This window comes from Staurois parvus, unplaced genomic scaffold (genome assembly GCF_062004578.1).
Source record: "Staurois parvus isolate SC_StPar_1 unplaced genomic scaffold, SC_StPar_1.0 ptg001396l, whole genome shotgun sequence".
NCBI classification, from domain to species: Eukaryota; Metazoa; Chordata; class Amphibia; order Anura; family Ranidae; genus Staurois; species Staurois parvus.
This window is the reverse complement of record NW_028319192.1, coordinates 382,366-404,312: the sequence shown is the minus strand read 5'-3', so window position 1 is coordinate 404,312 and position 21,947 is coordinate 382,366. Positions and strand designations below refer to the sequence as shown.

General features: G+C 50.2%; 1 protein-coding gene across 1 annotated transcript in view; it reads right to left on the bottom strand.

Moving 5' to 3' along the window:
* Nucleotides 1-8,328: 8,328 nt before the first annotated feature.
* The window catches only part of LOC149436226 (EMILIN-1-A-like), a 34,512-nt gene continuing 20,893 nt past the window's right edge, over nucleotides 8,329-21,947 (bottom strand). The window contains exon 2 of the mRNA XM_089661825.1: nucleotides 8,329-8,632. Within this exon, the coding sequence (XP_089517951.1) occupies nucleotides 8,343-8,632 (290 nt within the window). The 3' untranslated portion in view covers nucleotides 8,329-8,342. The remainder of the gene's footprint in view (nucleotides 8,633-21,947) is intronic.

Below are 21,947 nucleotides of genomic sequence, written 5' to 3'. Positions count from 1 at the left end.
TGAATGGACAAGGTGTCAGTGAATGGAGATGTCAGTGAATGAAGGAGGAGTCAGTGAATGAAGGAGGTGTCAGTGAATGAAGGAGGAGTCAGTGAATGAAGGAGGTGTCAGTGAATGAAGGAGGTGTCGTTGAATGGAAGTGTTTGTTCCCCAATGCCAGAAGTGTGCCCAGCACAATAGGTGAGTTGGAAGGTTTGGTGAATGAAGAGAACTAGGATTGGATTGGTATTGCTGAATCTTGGCTTCATTCCTCACATGACTGGGCCATTCATATTCCTGGCTAGGTTCTCTTTCGGAGAGACGGGGGGAAATAGGAAAGGGGGTGGGGTCTGTCTGGAAGAGGAAAGGGGGTGGAGTCTGTCTGGAATAGGAAAGGGATGGAGTCTGTCTGGGAGAGGAAAGGGGGTGGAGTCTGTCTGGAATAGGAAAGGGGGTGGAGTCTGTCTGGAAAAGGAAAGGGGTGGAGTCTGGAATAGGAAAGGGGTGGAGTCTGTCTCTATGTGAGAAGTGATCTCAGCGAGTGTGAGAGGACCTAGGTGATGAGGCTGAAGTATTATGGGTGGAGCTGCACATGGGGGGCGGTACTACAAAGGTCATCATTGGAGTTTGTTATAAGCCTCCTATTAATGAGGAGGTGGAGACTCAGCTCCTCCCACAGATGGAAAGGGCGGGGACAATGATAATAATGGGGGATGGTAACTACCTGGAAACTGACTGGAGTAATGGGACTGCAGGAACAGTTAAAGGACAAAAATGTATAAACCTACTACAGGACAATTGTATGGTTCAGTTCATAGAGGCCCCAACTAGGAATGATGCTCTGCTGGACCTGTGTCATAGAGGCCCCAACAAGGAATGATGCTCTGCTGATCCTGTATCATAGAGGCCCCAACTAGGAATGATGCTCTGCTGGACCTGTGTCATAGAGGCCCCAACTAGGAATGATGCTCTGCTGCACCTGTATCATAGAGACCCCAACTAGGAATGATGCTCTGCTGGACCTGTGTCATAGACGCCCCAAGTAGGAATGATGCTCTGCTGGACCTGTGTCATAGAGGCTCCAACTAGGAATGATGTTCTGCTGGACCTGTGTCATAGAGGCCCCAATTAGGAATGATGCTCTGCTGGACCTGGTCATAGAGGCCCCAGCTAGGAATGATGCTCTGCTGCACCTGTGTCATAGAGACCCCAACTAGGAATGATGCTCTGCTGGACCTGTGTCATAGACGCCCCAAGTAGGAATGATGCTCTGCTGGACCTGTGTCATAGAGGCTCCAACTAGGAATGATGTTCTGCTGGACCTGTGTCATAGAGGCCCCAATTAGGAATGATGCTCTGCTGGACCTGGTCATAGAGGCCCCAGCTAGGAATGATGCTCTGCTGGACCTGGTCATAGAGACCCCAACTAGGAATGATGTTCTGCTGGACCTGTGTCATAGAGGCCCCAACTAGGAATGATGCTCTGCTGGACCTGGTCATAGAGGCCCCAGCTAGGAATGATGCTCTGCTGGACCTGGTCATAGAAGCCCCAACTAGGAATGATGCTCTGCTGGACCTGGTCATAGAGGCCCCAACTAGGAATGATGCTCTGCTGGACCTGTGTCATAGAGGCCCCAACTAGGAATGATGCTCTGCTGGACTTGGTCATAGAGGCCTCAACTAGGAATGATGCTCTGCTGGACCTGGTCATAGAGACCCCAACTAGGAACGATGCTCTGCTGGACCTGTGTCATAGACGCCCCAACTAGGAATGATGCTCTGCTGGACTTGGTCATAGAGGCCCCAACTAGGAATGATGCTCTGCTGGACTTGGTCATAGAGGCCCCAACTAGGAATGATGCTCTGCTGGACCTGTGTCATAGAGGCCTCAACTAGGAATGATGCTCTGCTGGATCTGGTCATCTCCAACCATGCAGAGATTATTACGAATGTCCATATATAGAACATCTGGGTAGCCGTGACCATAACATGATTTCATTTATTAGCTGTAAACAGCGAGCACATACGGGGAGAATAAAAACGCTGAACTTTAAGAGAGCTAATTCTCCAAGGCTGAGAGCTGCTCTCCAAGACTTAGACTGGGAGGAATATTGGCATCGATGAACACAACACAGAAATGGGAGTTCTTCACAAAGACTGTATGACCCGGATTTACTATTGTGCCTGGGCGCATGTCCGTGGGCGTCTCCTGTGTGTGGATTCCTCTGACAGCCGGCACTCGGTGGCGTTTCCTGTGTGTGGAGTCCTCTGACAGCCGGCACTCGGTGGCGTCTCCTGTGTGTGGAATCCTCTGATAGCCGGCACTCGGTGGCGTCTCCTGTGTGTGGATTCCTCTGACAGCCGACACTCGGTGGCGTCTCCTGTGTGTGGAGTCCTCTGACAGTCGGTACTCGGTGGCGTCTCCTGTGTGTGGAGTCCTCTGACAGCCGGCACTCGGTGGCGCCTCCTGTGTGTGGAGTCCTCTGACAGCCGGCACTCGGTGGCGTCTCCTGTGTGTGGAATCCTCTGACAGCCGGCACTCGGTGGCGTCTCCTGTGTGTGGAATCCTCTGACAGCCGGCACTCGGTGGCGTCTCCTGTGTGTGGAGTCCTCTGACAGGTCGTGTCTCCTGTGTGTGGAGTCCTCTGACAGCCGGCACTCAGTGGCGTCTCCTGTGTGTGGAATCCTCTGACAGCCGGCACTCGATCATGTCTCCTGTGTGTGGATTCCTCTGACAGCCGGCACTCAGTGGCGTCTCCTGTGTGTGGATTCTTCTGACAGCCGACACTCGGTGGCATCTCCTGTGTGTGGATTCCTCTGACAGCCGTCACTCAGTGGCGTCTCCTGTGTGTGGAGTCCTCTGACAGCCGGCACTCGGTGGCGTCTCCTGTGTGTGGAATCCTCTGACAGCCGGCACTCGGTGGCGCCTCCTGTGTGTGGAGTCCTCTGACAGCCGGCACTCGGTGGCGTCTCCTGTGTGTGGAATCCTCTGACAGCCGGCACTCGGTGGCGTCTCCTGTGTGTGGAATCCTCTGACAGCCGGCACTCGGTGGCGTCTCCTGTGTGTGGAGTCCTCTGACAGCCGGAACTCGGTGGCGTCTCCTGTGTGTGGATTCCTCTGACAGCCGGCACTCGGTGGCGTCTCCTGTGTGTGGATTCCTCTGACAGCCGGCACTCGGTGGCGTCTCCTGTGTGTGGAGTCCTCTGACAGCCGCCACTGGGTGGCGTCTCCTGTGTGTGGAATCCTCTGACAGCCGGAACTCGGTCACGTCTCCTGTGTGTGGAGTCCTCTGACAGTCGGCACTCGGTGGCGTCTCCTGTGTGTGGAGTCCTCTGACAGCCGGCACTCGGTGGTGTCTCCTGTGTGTGGAGTCCACTGACAGCCGGCACTCGGTGGCATCTCCTGTGTGTGGAGTCCTCTGACAGCCGGCACTCGGTGGCGTCTCCTGTGTGTGGAGTCCTCTGACAGCCGGCACTCTGTCACGTCTCCTGTGTGTGGAATCCTCTGACAGCTGGCACTCGGTGGCGTCTCCTGTGTGCGGAGTCCTCTGACAGCCGGAACTCGGTAGCATCTCCTGTGTGTTGAGTCCTCTGACAGCCGGCACTCGGTGGCATCTCCTGTGTGTTGAGTCCTCTGACAGCCGGCACTCGGTCGCGTCTCCTGTGTGTGGAGTCCTCTGACAGCCGGCACTCGGTGGCGTCTCCTGTGTGTGGAGTCCTCTGACAGTCGGCACTCGGTGGCATCTCCTGTGTGTGGAGTCCTCTGACAGCCGGCACTCGGTTGCGTCTCCTGTGTGTGGAGTCCTCTGACAGCCGGCACTCGGTGGCGTCTCCTGTGTGTGGTGTCCTCTGACAGTCGGCAGTCGGTGGCGTCTCCTGTGTGTGGAGTCCTCTGACAGCCGGCACTCGGTCGCGTCTCCTGTGTGTGGAGTCCTCTGACAGCCGGCACTCGGTGGCGTCTCCTGTGTGTGGAGTCCTCTGACAGCCGGCACTCGGTGGCGTCTCCTGTGTGTGGAGTCCTCTAACAGCCGGAACTCGGTAGCGTCTCCTGTGTGTTGAGTCCTCTGACAGCCGGCACTCGGTGGCGTCTCCTGTGTGTGGAGTCCTCTGACAGTCGGCACTCGGAGGCGTCTCCTGTGTGTGGAGTCCTCTGACAGCCGGCACTCAGTTGCGTCTCCTGTGTGTGGAGTCCTCTGACAGCCAGCACTCGGTGGCGTCTCCTGTGTGTGGAGTCCTCTGACAGCCGGCACTCGGTGGCGTCTCCTGTGTGTGGAGTCCTCTGACAGCCGGCACTCGGTGGGGTCTCCTGTGTGTGACAACCAGCACTCGGCAGATCTTTATGTCCTCTCATTGGATTTCCTTAGTTCTAGTGATTCTATTTTTGTTTCTTATCCTTTATAATTATTTCTGTGATGATTTTACTTATTTAGAAGGTCTGGATAATATTTATTTTGACAGCTGAATATAAAAATAAAGGTCTGCAATAAAAAAAAAAAATGCGTGGGGTCCCCCCTCCCATCCATACCAAGCCCTTCAGGGGTCCCCCCTCCCATCCATACCAAGCCCTTCAGGGGTCCCCCCTCCCATCCACACCAAGCCCTTCAGGGGTCCCCCCTCCCATCCATACCAAGCCCTTCGGGGGTCCCCCCTCCCATCCACACCAAGCCCTTCAGGGGTCCCCCCTCCCATCCACACCAAGCCCTTCAGGGGTCCGCCCTCCCATCCACACCAAGCCCTTCGGGGGTCCCCCCTCCCATCCACACCAAGCCCTTCGGGGGTCCCCCCTCCCATCCACACCAAGCCCTTCAGGGGTCCCCCCTCCCATCCACACCAAGCCCTTCGGGTCTGGTATGTATATTAATGGGTAACTCCACACCGAAATAACAAAAAACAGTGCGGGGTTCCCCCAAAAATTCATACCAGACCCTTATCCGAGCATGCAGTCCGGCAGGTCAGGAAATGGGGGGGCGAGCCATCACCCCCGCCCTCCTGAACCATATAAGGCCACATGCCCTCAACATGGGAGGATGCTTTGGGGCAGGGGGGCTCCCCCCCCAAAGCACCTTGTCCCTATGTTGATGGCGACAAGGGCCTCTTCCCCACAACCCTGTCCGGTGATTGTGGGGGTCTGCGGGTGGGGGGCTTATCAGAATCTGGAAGCCCCCTTTAACAAGTTTAAAGTTCAAGTTTAACAAACTTGACTGATTGATGTCATCAAGGAACCTTGATTAAGGTCATCAAGAAATCTTAACTGAGGTCACCAAGGAACCTGATTGATCGATGGCACCAAGGAACCTTGATTAATGTAACCAAGAAACCTTGATTGATGTCACCAAGGAAACTTGATTGATGTCACCAAGGAAACTTGATTGATGTCACCAAGGAAACTTGATTGAGGTCACCAAGGAAACTTGATTGAGGTCACCAAGGAACCTTGATTGATGTCACCAGGAAACCTTGATTGATGTCACCAAGAAACCTTGATTGATGTCACCAGGAAACCTTGATTGATGTCACCAAGGAACCTTAATTGATGTCACCAGGAAACCTTGATTAATGTCACCAGGAAACCTTGATTGATGTCACCGAGGAATCTTGATTGATGTCACCAAGGAACCTTAATTGATGTCACCAAGGAACCTTAATTGATGTCACCAAGAAACCTTGATTAATGTCACCAGGAAACCTTGATTGATGTCACCGAGGAATCTTGATTGATGTCACCAAGGAAACTTGATTGAGGTCACCAAGGAAACTTGATTGAGGTCACCAAGGAACCTTGATTGATGTCACCAGGAAACCTTGATTGATGTCACCAAGAAACCTTGATTGATGTCACCAGGAAACCTTGATTGATGTCACCAAGGAACCTTAATTGATGTCACCAGGAAACCTTGATTAATGTCACCAGGAAACCTTGATTGATGTCACCGAGGAATCTTGATTGATGTCACCAAGGAACCTTAATTGATGTCACCAAGGAACCTTAATTGATGTCACCAAGAAACCTTGATTAATGTCACCAGGAAACCTTGATTGATGTCACCGAGGAATCTTGATTGATGTCACCAAGGAACCTTAATTGATGTCACCAAGGAACCTTAATTGATGTCACCAAGAAACCTTGATTGATGTCACCGAGGAACCTTGATTGATGTCACCAAGGAACCTTGATTGATGTCACCGAGGAACCTTGATTGATGTCACCGAGGAACCTTGATTGATGTCACCGAGGAACCTTGATTGGTGTCACCAAGAAACCTTGATTGTTGTTACCAAGAAAACTTGATTGATTGATGTCATCAAGAAACCTTGATTGAGCTTACCAAGAAAACTTGATTGATTGGTGTCACCAAGAAAACTTGATTGATTGGTGTCACCAAGGAACCTTGATTGCTGTCACCAAGAAAGAAAACTCCATTAGTGTAGCATCACTGATGTCACCAAGAAGAAAATTCCACAAAGTTAGAAAGCTAGCAAAAAAATAAGTAGACTTTTTTCTTCAGAGCTGAAGCATCCAACCACTTAAGATAATAGCAAAAAACAGAAGCTTGCTGGGAGCAGAAGGGGTTACACAGGGACTGGCTTATAGGTGTTCTGTTTGCTCGTGTCCAATACTACTGAAACTCAGTTCCCGGGCATTTTGGTGCAAGCCCTGCAGCCCATTGAAGACACTGGGACTTTTGGAGACATCAAGCCATGAACAACGCCATGGACTCTGGCCTCACAGAGGTATGCCTGGGCAGCCACACTACTATAGTTAGCTAGGGGGAAAGATGTTGTTCATATTGAACTGTACACTGCAACCCATTCAGTGAAGGATCCTGGTGTGAAGGTATTCAAAGGGGTGAATAATGTTGGTTCTGGTGCATCTAAAGAACACGGGTGTGTATCGCACTGAGGGGTATAAAGTGACATTGTTATAAAAGGGTTAACTCGGCAAGACCAGGAGAGGAGTGTAGTTGCTATGGGTAACCAAGTGAAGGAACAAGCTACAAGCAACCAATTGTTAGGTGTGGTACCTGGTAAGGTGACATGTCCTCTGGTAGCGAGGGGCTCATTGTCTGGCTCCCTCTCTAGCGGTCGGCATCCAACAGAAACAAGATCCAAACTCCCCATTACAGAAATCTATGTCCTGGTTATGAGGTACGGGAAGGAAGGAGCATGCATGAGGTCCATGCTAGGTGCATGGTGGGACTCCATTCTGTTACTGGGAGTGAGGTAACAGAGGTACACTGGACTGGTGGAGTGGGCACAGGCTCAGCACGTCCCTCCTAATACAACATACAAGATACAGCATGTAGTGTCATGAGACAAGTCGCTTTTCAGAGGAACTCTGTGCTTTAATTACCGCACTCAGTGAAGGTTCATCTCCAAGTCGGGGAACTGCCTTAGTGTTTGACTTTTCACATGACTGCGATCTCCACCTGGTCTCCGGACATCAATGAGCATGCTCCACCCGAAAGCGAGCAGGGCAAAGATGACCCTGCCCATAGGTGGCAGTATAACCTGCCTCCTGTGTCCCTCAATGGACAAGAAAGGAAAATACCTTAGTAGCTTAGAAGAAAGCTAGAGCCCCTGTCAGATTTTTATTTCTGTCTGCTCCTTGTAGAGTTCCCCTGACTTTCTGATTGGTAAATTGTTGTCAGGAGGACAGGAAGTGTAGGAAAATCTCTCAAAGGAGCCCCAGATAGTAAAAACCTGACAGGAGTTCTAATCCTTCCCCACTACATCCACAATTAATGGTTTGGTCTCCATTTGTAATTTAAATCTGCTTGGCCCAGCCTACCTCTATGGTTACACCCTGAGTAGTAAGCCGGCCAAAACCCCGGACACCCCCCCACCCCCCCCACACACACATTCACCAGGATACAAATCATTGTCATGTATTGTGTGTTAGAAGGAACAGACACGTCTGATTGTGGACGGAGGTCTGATCTGACCCTATTTAATAAACACAACACAACTGACTCCATGTAACTCGTCTGTCCAGTCACATCATCGATATATCTTGTCGTATACAATAAAGATTGTATAATTTGTGTCGGTGTGCTGGGATAACATTGGTACTGTTGAAAAGCTAAGCGGTTATATAATGGGGATAGCTGGATCTGTGAGGTGCATTCATAGGCTTGCTGAGCGGATGTTTATACAAGATGGCTGCCGGGCCCCTCGTCCAGGAAGATGTCCCTTGGTGGGAAAATATCTTCTTATCTTCCAGGATTGTCCTCAGACACTCACTCATTACTCTTCTGGCCCCAGATAATATTAACAACAGAAAAATGACTCAAAATTCACCACAGAGAGGTTTCGCCCTTCTTATTGTACAAAAAAAATAAACGGGTTGAGTAGTTTGAGTCCCCCTAGAAGTCCACTTCCCCCTCGTACAGGAGGATTCCACTGAACACTGTCAGAGGCTCATCAGAATGGGCCAACTTTCCGGTCACCAGGTCAATGCAGACGGTGTCACCCGCACTCAGCTTGTTTTCTACGAGGGGCTTCTTCTCCAGGCCTTCTGGTTGGTAGCCCTCAGAGTCCACCCTGGCAATGCCCAAGTTGGATTTGGAGAGCACAGCTTCAATCTTTTCATCTTTGTAGCTAGTCAAGATGGTACTAAAGAAGTACCTGCCTTCTACTGGGGCAGTGAAGATACCTGGGAAGAAAACGAACATGGCTAGTTTGGGGCAATTCACCACAATATCTCTTCCTCTCCAAACCACCACAGACAAGGACTTGCAGAAAATAATGTGGCCTGTACAAGGAAATAATCAGCCACTACTGCAACTCTTTATATAAGGTAGGCCACACCCACCACTGCAACTCTTTATATAAGGTAGGCCACACCCACCACTGCAACTCTTTATATAAGGTAGGCCACACCCACCACTGCATCTGTTTATATAACATAGGCCACACCCACCACTGTCATTCATTGGGTCAGAGAAAGTGTTTGCACCTGATGAATCCTCTTCCCACCTGCGGTAACCCTTGGTATACAGGCCCCACAAATCAGAGTCATAAAGAAAGCCACAGTGAAGTGTACCTGTGCAGCATACAACAGAACATTGAACAGGGATGTGAAGGGAACCCTATTGGTAATATTTCTTGGCCCTATGGGCACAATTCCCTCCAGATTATCGCATGAGTTAAGGCAGTCACATGACCACATCTCGCATGCAAAACTGACAATGTCAATTCACTTTTGCTAGTATGCGGCATTTCCCATAAATCGGAAAACACTCAGGAAATCAAACATAAAAAGGCCTTACACCGCGGTCACATCCAAGCCGATTTAGAAATTGTGAGACGTACAGTGAAGATGTTGATTTCCTCACGATTTGCAAGACATCTGACACCAATATCTATGCAAATCGCCACAAATGTAGTACATGTACTACTATAGAAATCAGTGTCGGAAACGCACCCATGTGACCGCTCTAATAGCAGACAATAGGGTGCGACTTGGCATATGATTTTCAAACCAACAACCCTAGCATTGTGAGGCAGCAGTGCTAACCACTAATCCACGGAGCTGTGACACTAATCCTGCCTGTATATCTGTGGTGTGAATCAATCCTAGGTCCCTGGGCAAGGTCAGTGTAACTACCAGATATCTCCCATGTGACACAAATGTTGTGCTATGTTACCAATTCACATGTATGTTGGTTCTATGTATCCCAATACAAAGGATTACAATACTAATACAGGCGTACCTCGGGGTCCCAACGCCTCAGGGAATGTAATTTTCGGTTTACAAATGAAAATCCATTGAAAATAACGCCTCGGTGGACGGAGTGCACATGCGCGGCCGGCGGGACGGACATGTCCCCATGAGGCTCCGTCTCCCCGTCGGGTGACGGCGCATTACAACAGCCCGCAACCACTCAAAGGGGATCCGATCCCCATGGCAACCACCCCGGGGTCCGATCTGCCCGGGTCTGAGGCGGATCCTCAGCGTCAGGCCGTGGGAATCTGACAGGGGACTGTGTCCCCACTGTGAGCCGGCCATAAGCCCGCCCACCGCTGCACACAGCATACCGCGGTTGCAATGAAGAGAGAGAGAGCAGGAGGGGCTGAGCACAGTATAACAGCCCCCCCCCTTAGCAAGTAGCAAAATGGTTAAAGGGGCACCCCGGCATCAGGTCCCCCCATCGACCAAAACTATTAAAGAGGCCTTGGCAAAGGCCTCCACAAAGATGGCCGCCGCTCCAACACGTGGAAGCAAGCAAGCAGCAGGGGCATATGCAGCCCTACAGGATCCGCAGCCCAGCCATCCCTGCACGTCTGAGGGTGAGTCCAACAATGAGACAGATGTCCCTGCACAAGTCCTGACACCTGACCTTACACCCCTTGACCTTTTATCACGATTTGAAAAAATGCTACACAAAGCTTTGAAGCAAACCTCGGACCGCATCACTGCCACACTTTCTAGGGAAATCCGTGAGCTAGGACAACGCACTGCGGACCTAGAACAGAGGGTAGATGGTCTTGATGCTTCCGGAAACGATTGTTGATGTCCAATCAACGATAACAGTTTTGTTCCAAGAGCTTGCTCCAGCTATCCCAATTGACAGATTAGAATTGGATAGATTTCACAGGGCGTTAGCACCACGACGTGCGGATGGTCCACCACGCGATATTATAGCCAAGCTCCACTTTTTCCGTACCAGGGAGCAACTCCTGCAGGCTGCCCGTAACGCAGAATCTCTACAGTTCCAAGGTCATACCTACCAATTGTTCCAAGATCTATGCCCCGCAACCATCTCCAAGCGCAGGGCAATGAAACCCCACCTACAAGTACTCCAACACCACGCTATACAATATAGGTGGAGCTTCCCCTTCGCAGTGCGTTTCCGATACCAATCCCGAGATTACACCTGCAAGACTCCAGAAGACCTTTTAGACACCCTACGGATCCTGCAACTACATTCCCCAGCGACGTCTTCAGAAAGCGCCAAGCGGAGGTCCACATCGCGGAAGTCCCTCTCCACAAGTGCAGTTGAAGGTCAACTCAATTTCCACAAGCGGGGACGTTTTTCGTCTCCAGGCCTACCTTCGCAAGATACCATGGACTGAACAATATTCCATGCTTATTTTTCTTTTTCCTTTTTTTTCGCCACATGCATCGTAAGGTGTACTTGTTTAGTTATCACCATGGCGGTTACCACCGTAGTTATCCACTCTACCTTTCCCTGTTAAATTTTGGTTGCCCCAATATCTGGGGATTGTTCTACACCCCCCCTCCTGAGCTCCACTGTAGTTTATATTTGGGATCCTGGGTTCTGGCGGTTTGAGATACCATACCCTTACACCAACGTTATCCAACTAGCACTACTAGTGCCGCCTGAGTCTAGGACCCCTGATTTTCTTGAATGTTCTTTTTATACACCAGCTTTTTTTTTTTCTCTATCGGGACCTAGCCACCATTTATTAAATACACAGCTGTCACCCTCACGGTCCGCGTACCTGCACACTCCACCCTAGCCCCTGTGTTATTGGTTATTTAATAACACTTGGGCTATTGTTCCCTGGCCAACCCTGATTAAGGGTGTCCTTAGGGAACCCACCTTTTAGGCCATGAATGTCCTTCTACACCCCTTCTTACCTGTTACCTTTCTCATACCGTACCCCTCCTCCTTCCTTCCAACATGACTCCATGACTTCGCACAACACACTTCGCAACGCTCTTATCCCCTGCGGGCCTGTATCCACATATCAGCAGCATAGTACCACATGGACTTTGTATAGCCAGGCGCTGGGCAGTGCGAACTCCGCGTGTAGGCTCATGGATATCTCTGCAAGCCACTACCGACCTGAACTGTATCTGGATGGATGTGTTTTAATAAAGATCGTATCGGGCCCATCCAGATACAGACTGACACTGTTTAAACTAAGGGATGCTTGTACAGACAATGTACATACTACTAGGAGATGATAGCATGTAAAGGATGGGAAGTTCGCTCTCCACAGAGAGCTTATGGGGGAGGGGAGGACTGGTGTAACTGGTTTCCAGTATAGATAAGAGGAAAGGCTACACTCCAATCAGGATGTATATTCTGTGTATGGACACTCCCTATACATTGTTCTGTGGGAGGGGATTGACCTGACCCTCATGTGGGGGAGCGTGTGTGTGCTTTTAATAAAACAGGAGTCTGGGGTTAGAGCCAGTCTCAGAGTGAATTAAAACTGCAACCTGAGAGTGTCGTGTGATCATTCCTGGGTAACGGGAGCTCCATTTTCTCCACATATCAACAGAGCTAAACCAGTTGGAGGCGCAGGAATCATGGAGTTAAGCTGCAGTCACGGTAAGCAAAATTCACATAGCTTTATGGGGGATTGCTGCGCATCCAACTGCGGGTACTCACGGTAAGGAAAAATTTGTTAAAAGCAAATTTCCAAGACACTTGCTACCACTGAGGAGGTCACTAAGGTCTTCTCAGAAGCACGCCTCACCACTTGCCCCTTTGACCCTGTCCCCACACAACTCCTCTGGTCACCCTCCTCCTCCATCCTACGCTCCCTCACCCACATCTTCAATCTCTCCCTCTCTACTGGTGCATTCCTCTCCCCCTAAAGCACACGCATATCACTCCCATACTCAAAAAACCCTCCCTGGACCCCACCGACCTGAACAACCTTAGACCCATCTCCCTGCTGCCATTTACTTCCAAACTCCTCGAGCACTTAGCCTACAATCGCCTAAGCGCCCACCTCACTGACAACAACCTCCTCGATCCACTACAGTCTGGCTTCTGTCCCCTACACTCCACCGAAACCGCCCTACTCAAAATCACTAACGACCTGCTAACCACCAAAACTAATGGCCATTACTCAGTCCTCTTACTCCTTGACCTTTCTGCGGCCTTCGACACAGTTGACCACCCCCTCCTCCTTAATAAACTACACTCCCTCGGCATCAGAGACTCCGCTCTCTCCTGGCTCTCATCCTATCTATCCCAACGTTCCTTCAGCGTTTTCTATAACGCTACCACCTCCCCCTCTCTCCCCCTCTCTGTTGGGGTCCCCCAAGGCTCTGTCCTCGGGCCCCTTCTCTTCTCCATCTACTCCTCCTCCTTCGGCAAACTGATACACTCCCACGGCTTCAACTATCACCTCTATGATGATGACACGCAAATTTACCTCTCCACCCCTCGCCTCACCCCTTCAGTCTCCGCCCGTATCACCCACCTACTGAACGACATATCAGACTGGATGTCGCTCCATTTCCTCAAATTGAACCTTTCCAAAACCGAGCTCCTGATTTTCTCCCCAGCCCGTGCCCCCCCCACCCTCTCCTTCATGACCAACAACGCCACCATCAGTCCCACCCCGCAAGCCAAAGTCCTAGGTGTCACTCTAGACTCAAACCTGTCCTTCAAACCCCATGTCCAATCGTTGGCAAACTCATGCAGACTCCACCTCCGCAACATCTCCAAAATACGTACTTTCCTAACCCCAGACACTACTAAACAACTCGTTCACTCCCTTATTATTTCACGTCTGGACTACTGCAACTCCCTTTTCACTGGCCTACCTCATCACAGACTATCCCCGCTTCAGTCTATCCTGAACTCAGCGGCCAGACTCATCCACCTTACCAACCACTCCGCCTCTGCCACCACCCCCCTCTGTCATTCCCTCTACTGGCTCCTGATTGCCCAACACATTAAATTCAAACTAATAACACAGACATACAAAGCCATTCATAACGCTGCCCCAAACTAACTCACCGACCTGATACCCAAATACCACCCTACCCGTAATCTTCGCTCCTCACAAGACCTCCTACGTTCTAGCTCCCTGCTCTCAATCTCCCACGCATGACTTCAGGACTTCTCCAGGACTTCCACCATCCTCTGGAACTCACTACCCCAATCCATCAGACTGTCACCTACCCTCCTCACCTTAAGGCACACCCTGAAATCCCATCTCTTCAGGGAAGCCTACCCCACCCTCACCTAACAGCCAATCCCCTCCACTCCTCCTACCACTGCATCACCCACAGCCACTTCCTCCTGTACCACTATTCCCTCCCTCCTATTATTATTATTATACAGTATTTATAAAGCGCCAATAGTTCGCTCAGCGTTGTACATTACAAAGGGGGACAGAACATGTGACAGAACAGTACCAATACAATGCAATACATGAGGGGATCGAGGGCCCTGCTCTTTCGAGCTTACAATCTAGGAGGGAGGGAATGGTCGCACAGGAGGAGATAGCTGTGGGGGATGGAGTGGTAGGAAGAGTGGAGGAGGTCAGCAAGTTAGCAGGGGGTGGGGTAGGCTTCCCTGAAGAGATGGGATTTCAGGGTGTGCCTTAAGGTGAGGAGGGTAGGTGATAATCTGATGCGCCTAAAGGAGAGGGTGCGCCTAAAGGAGAGGAGAGTAGGTGATAATCTGATGGGTTGGGGCAGGGAGTTCCAGAGGATGGGTGACACCCTGGAGAAGTCCTGGAGGCGGGCGTGGGAGGAGGAGACCAGGGAACTAGAGAGAAGGAGGTCTTGTGAGGAGCGGAGTGTGCGTGCTGGGCGGTACTTGGATATTAGGTCAGTGATGTAGTACGGGGCAGTATGGTGGACGGCTTTGTACGTTAGTGTTAGGATTTTTAATTTGATCCGTTGTGCAATCGGAAGCCAGTGGAGGGATTGGCAGAGGGGGGTGGCGGAGACAGAGCGGTTGGAAAGGTGAATGAGTCTGGCAGCCGTATTCAGGATCGACTGAAGCGGGGATAGCCAGCGGCGAGGCAGGCCAGTGAGGAGGGAGTTGCAGTAGTCGAGTCGTGATATGATGAGGGAGTGGATGAGCTGTTTATTGTTTTCTGGGGTTAGGAACGTGCGGATTTTGGCAATGTTGTGGAGGTGGAGTCTGCACGAGTTTGTTAAAGATTGGACTTGGGGCTGGAAGGATAGGTTGGAGTCCAGAATGACACCAAGTACTCTGGCCTGCGGGGCGGGTTTGATGGTGGCATTGTTGGATGTGATGGAGAAGTCAATGGGGGGTGGTGTCCGGGCTGGAGGGAAGACAAGAAACTCGCTTTTGGAGAGGTTCAGTTTAAGGAAGTGGAGCGACATCCAGTCTGATATGTCGCTCAGTAGGTGTGTGATTCGGGCGGAGACCGAGGAGGTGAGGTGGGGGGTTGAGAGATAGATTTGTGTGTCGCCGGCATAGAGGTGGTAGTTGAAGCCGTGAGAGTGTATGAGTTGGCCAAGGGAGGAGGTGTAGATGGAGAAGAGAAGGGGCCCAAGGATGGAACCTTGAGGGACCCCAACAGAAAGGGGGAGTAAGGGGGAGGTGGTAGCATTATAGGTAATGCTGAAAGAGCGCTGTGACAGGTAGGATGGAGCCAGGAGAGAGCAGAATCTCTGAGGCCGAGGGAGTGTAGTTTTTTGAGGAGGAGGGGTTGGTCGACTGTGTGGAAGGCCGCAGAGAGGTCAAGGAGTAGGAGCACTGAATAGTGGCCATTAGCTTTGGCTGTTAGCAGGTCATTGGAGAGTTTGAGTAAGGCAGTTTCGGTGGAGTGTAGGGGATGGAAGCCAGACTGTAGGGGATCCAGGAGGTTGTTGTCGTTGAGGTGAGAGCATAGGCGGGTGTAGACTAGGCGCTCAAGGAGTTTAGATGTAAATGGGAGATGGGTCTGAGGTTGTTCGGGTCATTGGGGTCCAGGGAGGGCTTTTTAAGTATGGGGGTGATGTGTGCATGTTTCAGAGGGGAGGGGAAAGTGCCGGAGGAGAGGGGGAGATTGAAGATGTGGGTGAGGGAGCGTAGGATGGAGGGGGAGGGAGGTTGTAGGAGTTGTGAGGGGATAGGGTCGAGGGGGCAGGTGGTGAGGCGGGCATCAGAGAGGATCTTGGAGACTTCCTCGATGGTAGTAAGGTCAAAGGTGCGGAGTGTTGGGGGAGCTTCAGTATGAAGAATGTAGGGTGGGGAAGTGGAGGTCAGAGCAGTGGTGAGGCCGTGGGAGAGGGGTGATGAAGGGGTAGCTGAGTGAAGGGGAACGGGGTTGGAGGGAGTTTGAGCAGCAACGAAGTCCCTGCTGGTTATGTCGAGGGGGAGGGAGGATGAGGGGGTAGCTGTGTGAGAGGGGACAGGTTGAGAGGGCATGTGAGTTGCGGCGATGTCCTTGCGGATTGTGTCAGTCTTGTTTTTGAAGTGATTGGCAATCTCAAGGGCAGTGAGTGAGGTGCTGGGTGGAGGTGGGGGTGGCGAGAGTAGAGAGTTGAAGGTGGAGAAGAGTCGGTGAGGATTTGAGGAGAGGGCCTTGATGAGGGTCAGGAAGTAGGCTTGTTTGGCTGTGTGGAGGGAGGAGGTGTAGGTGTGGAAGGCAGATTTGTAGCGGGTGAAGGCGTGTTGGGATTTGGTTTTGCGCCATAGTCGCTCCAGGGCACGACTGTGTCGTTTGAGGGTTTTGGTGTGATCAGTGTGCCAGGGCTGGAGCGGTCGGGGTTTGATGTTGCGTGTGGTTAGAGGCGCTAGTGAGTCAAGGGCTGTTGACAGCGTGTTGTTGTAGGCAGTCATAGCCAAGTCGGGGCAGGACAGGGGGAGGATGCTGTCATGGAGTTGATCAGTTGCAGAGTGGAGGGGGCAGGGTTAAGGTTGCGGAGGTTACGGCTGGTAGTAGTGTGACATTTGGAGGGGTAGGCGTTGGAGGATGAGGAGATAGAGAAGGTAATCAGGTTGTGGTCAGAGAGAGGGAAGGGGGTGTTAGTGAGGTTGTGGGGAGCGCAGCGGTTGGAGAAGACAAGATCAAGGATATTACCGTTGGAGTGGGTGGTGGATTGTATGCACTGTGCAAGTGCAAAGGAGGAGGTTAAGTGGAGGAGATGGGATGTGTCCGGGTTGTTGAGGTTGACAGGGATGTTGAAATACCCAAGGATGATGGTGGGTAGCTCAGAGGAAAGGAAGAAGGGTAGCCAGGAGGAAAAGTCATCCAGGAAGCAGGATATGGATCCAGGAGGCCGGTATATCACAGCAATCTTCAGGGGGGTTGGGGAGAATAGTCGGACGCAGTGGGCCTCGAAGGAGGAGAAGGATAGGGAGGGGGGGTTTGGGAGGACTTGGAAGGTGCTCTGTGGTGACAGGAGCAGACCAACCCCACCACCTTTACGACCGTTAGGCCTGGGTGAGTGGGTCCAGGTGAGACCTCCGTAGGAGAGTGCAGCAGGGGAGATAGAATCAGTGGGCTGGATCCAGGTTTCTGTGATCGCTAGGAGGTTGAGGGAGCGGGAAACAAAGAGGTTGTGGATGGCGGTAAGCTTGTTGCACACCGATCGGGCGTTCAGGAGTGCACATGAAAACGGGGGGAGATTTAGGGAGCAGGAGGACAGATACTAAGTTGTGGGGGTTGTGGCGGGACGTGGAGGTGGGAGGGTGTTGTGCGGGTGAGGGAGGTGGTGGAGGGCCAGGATTCGGGGAGATGTCTCCCGCGGTTAGGAGGAGGAGAAGGGTGAGAAAGGTGGCATGGGAGCGGGATGTGCAGGAGCGTGAGAAACTACTAGTGGAGGTGTTCGGGTCAGTGGGAGAGTGGAGTAATAGGAGGAGGTGGTGGGTGCCGTTGAGGGGTGAAGGAAGCAGTGAGGACACAATATACAATTGTTTGGGAGGGGCAGAGGGATATAGTGAATGGATTTTGGGAATGGAGGAGAGGAAAATGAGAAGGAGGAGAGGAAGAGGCATTTTGGGGAGGTGATGAGAGCAATAGTAGGGAGATGATAGCAATGAGGGGGAGATGTACAAGTTTTGGGGTGGAGCAGAGGGGTAAAGAAATGAGATTTGGGAACAGAGGATAGTAATATGATAAGGAGAAGAGGGGTGTATTATATAAAGGTACACGGAGTGGGACTCAGGCATGTAAGAGATGTTTCCCGGGGTGATTGCTTGCAGTCTGTCCAGCGTGCAGTAGAGTTTCTTGCTGTTGTTGTGTCTTCCTGCTGCTGAAGTTCTCCTGCTTTAGTTCAACTGCTGTGTTTAACTGCATCCCACTCCTTCAACACAGCACTCAATCAGAAGCAGCACCCCCATCAGAGACTGTGCCCCCCATCAGTGATCTCCCCCCATGAGCTGATCTAAATTTATAGGGAGATGCTCAAATGAGCATTCAACTCCACCCCAATTAGAAGCTGATAAGGATCACATGAATAGTGGGGGATGTTTCATTGGGAACAGGCTACAGTCGTAAACCTGAGTGCAGCTGGAGGTGAGGAATGGTCAACATACACAAATATAAATACATCATTTGTTCTGAATTTAACAGGAGTCAATGCGTTTTCCTAGTTAAGAGCGGAGATAGGAGATAGATGCATTCACCCAGAGGAAAGCAGGAGGAGTCAATGCATTCACCCAGAGGAAAGAGCAAATAACAACAAAGGGCCAGAAGAGAACTAGGGAAATGAGGAAATAGAATTTGTTTCCCTAAAACTTGCTTAGCTTATGTATATATTGCTGACCATCAGATTTACACAGCTATATTTCTTTTTACATAATTTGGACAACCCCTTTAAGGTTTTTTTAGGCATGTTATATCTTAAATGCACTTATGTGAATTAATAGTAATTTGGACTTTAAATTTGGTTAAAAACCCATAATATAAAAAAAAACGAAAAATTTTTTTTTTTTTATAAATTTGAAGACAATTTTGCAGTTTGAGGCAAATCATGACGTCTAAGAGTTTTTTCAATATTTTATTTGTTTTCAATATTTTTTTATTTGTTTTCAACACACCAAAATACATGGAAATTAGATGAAAATAATCAAACAGCTTTTTAGTCGCAGACCTGTGTAATAAGTAAGACACACAACAAGTAAAGCCCAACTTCAGCTAACGCTTCTACAGCAGTTACAGCAACAGGTTCTCTATAAGGTCCAACCCCCCATATGAATGACAACTGACAGTTGTGAGCACCCCCAGCAGTGTTATAGGATTTGCCCCAACCCCTCCAACTGCCATTTTTCCCTAAACACTTAGTCTTCAAAAGGAAATACAAAAAAAAAAAACAATCTACTGGGAGGGACAACAAAAAATTAAAACAATGGGAGACTCAGAAAAACAAAACCTGCTCTGCTAATGACAGATTTCATTATTAATGTCATTATTGATTTTGCCCATAGTTACACTTTGGTGCCAACGTTGTAATATTTCCAGGGAGAAGTTTTCTTTACAAACTTTATACCAAAAAGAGATGTGCGCTCTCAGAGTGATTACTGTGAACCCCAATCAGAGGAATGTCAGTCCCCCGGAAGAAGTGGTAGGAATATGACCGCACACTCAGCACTTTGTAAGTTCAGATCTCTGGCAGTTGTATTGTGTGATTAGTCTATGGAGAGGAGTAATAGCTGGAAAGAGAAAACATGGAACAAGGATTTCTGATCTTCACCTGATGGAATCCCATTTGGCAGAACCACATGGAACACAAGTGGCCAGCTGGGCTTACGTTTTACTGCTGAATACATCCCCTAAATCAGCAGTAACTCAGTATTGGAAGGCCTGCATCAGCTTGGGATGTTGTTTTCTCACTGAACAAAGACTTCTTTCTAGCTGGTGTCACAGTCGCAGACCTGCCTAAAAGGTTGTCATCCATGAGATGATATCCTACAACCTCACAAACACCCCCTTTCCTCTCTCTGATCACAATCTCATCACCTTCAGTCTCCTCATCTTCAAACACTTATCCCTCCAAGCAGCAATCACCTGCAGAAACCATCACAACTTGAACCCTTCTCCTTTCCACTCTGCAACTGACCAACTCTATGACAGAATCTCTCCCCTGTCCTGCCCTGACCTGGCCATTGCATTCTATAACAGTTCACTTTCATCCACATTAGACTCACTTGCTCCTCTAACCACACGAAGCATCAGGCCCCGACCATTACAACCTTGGCAGACTGACAACACCAGAGATCTTAAACGACATAGTCGTGTGCTGGAGCGATTGTGGTGTAAAACCAAATCTCACCAAGCATTCACCCGATATAAATCTGCTTTCTTCACATACAATTCCTCCCTCCATGCTGCCAGACAAGCCTACTTTGTCACTCTCATCAATAGCTTGTCATCCAGTCCTCGTTGTCTCTTCTCTACTTTTAACTCTCTACTTTCTCCACCTCCACGCAGTACCTCACTCACTGCTCACGAGATTGCAAATCACTTCAAAAACAAGATTGATGCAATTCATAGGGACATCTCCACTGCACAGACATCCATCCCACTTAGCATACCTTATACTAAACCTCCCTCAACACTTTCCTCTTTTGACCTTGCTACTACCGAAGAGGTCACTAAGGTTCTCTCAGAAGCCCATCTCACTACCTGCCCCCTGGACCCTATCCCCTCTCGACTCTTCCGGTCACCCCCCTCTTCCCTCATCTGCTCCCTCACCCACATCTTCAATCTCTCCCTCTCTACCGGCGTATTCCCCTCACCTCTAAAGCATGCGCACATCACTCCCATACTTAAAAAATCCTCCCTGGACCCCACCAACCTGAACAACTTAAGACCCACCTCCCTGCTCTTGTTTACTTTTAAACTCTTAGAACGCTTAGTCTACAATTGCCTGAGCTCCTCCCACCTCACCGACAACAACCTTCTTGACCCTTTACAGTCTGCCTTTCGCTCACTACACTCCACTGAAACTGCCCTACTAAACCTCACTAATGATCTACTAACTGTTAAAACCAATGGCCACTACTCCGTACTCATCCCAACCAATGGCCACTGCTCCGTACTCATCCCAACCAATGGCCACTACTCCGTACTCATCCCAACCAATGGCCACTACTCCGTAGCCATCCCAACCAATGGCCACTACTCCGTAGCCATCCCAACCAATGGCCACTACTCCGTACTCATCCCAACCAATGGCCACTACTCCGTACTCATCCCAACCAATGGCCACTACTCCGTACTCATCCCAACCAATGGCCACTACTCCGTACTCATCCCAACCAATGGCCACTACTCTGTACTCATCCCAACCAATAGCCACTACTCCGTACTCATTCCAACCAATGGCCACTACTCCGTACTCATTCCAACCCATGGCCACTACTCCGTACTCATCCCAACCAATGATCACTACTACGTACTCATCCCAACCAATGGCCACTACTCCGTACTCATTCCAACCCATGGTCACTACTCCGTACTCATCCCAACCAATGATCACTACTCCGTACTCATCCCAACCAATGGCCACTACTCCGTACTCATCCCAGCCAATGATCACTACTCCGTACTCATCCCAGCCAATGATCACTACTCCGTACTCATCCCAGCCAATGATCACTACACTGTACTCATTCCAACCTATGGTCACTACTCCATACTCATCCCAACCAATGGCCACTACTCTGTACTCATCCCAACCAATGGCCACTACTCTGTACTCATCCCAACCAATGGCCACTACTCCATACTCATTCCAACCAATGGCCACTACTCCGTACTCATCCCAACCAATGGCCACTACTCCGTACTCATCCCAACCAATGGCCACTACTCCATACTCTTACTACTTGACCTCTCTGCAGCTTTTGATATGGTTGACAAATCCCTTCTCCTCAAAAAACTCCACTCAGTTGGCCTCCAAGACTCTGAACAAGCTCTGCAATAGGTAGGAGAACCAGGAGAGAGCAGAGTTAACTATAACTCTGCCTCCTCCTCTTCACTCCCTCTTTCCATAGGGGTACCTCAAGGTTCCGTTCTTGGACCCCTACTCTTCTACATCTACACCTCCTTCCCCTACTGCCATGGTTTTAAGTACCATCTCTATGCTGATGACACACAAATCTATATTTCTACTACTCACCTCGCCCCTTCATTCTCCTCTCTCATTACTAACCTACTAAGCGACATATCGGAATGGATGTCACTCCACTTCCTCCAACTCAATCTTAACAAATCTGAGCTCTTAGTATTCCCCCCAGCCTGTGCCCCCTCCCTGACTTCTCCATCAAGACCAATAACACAACCAT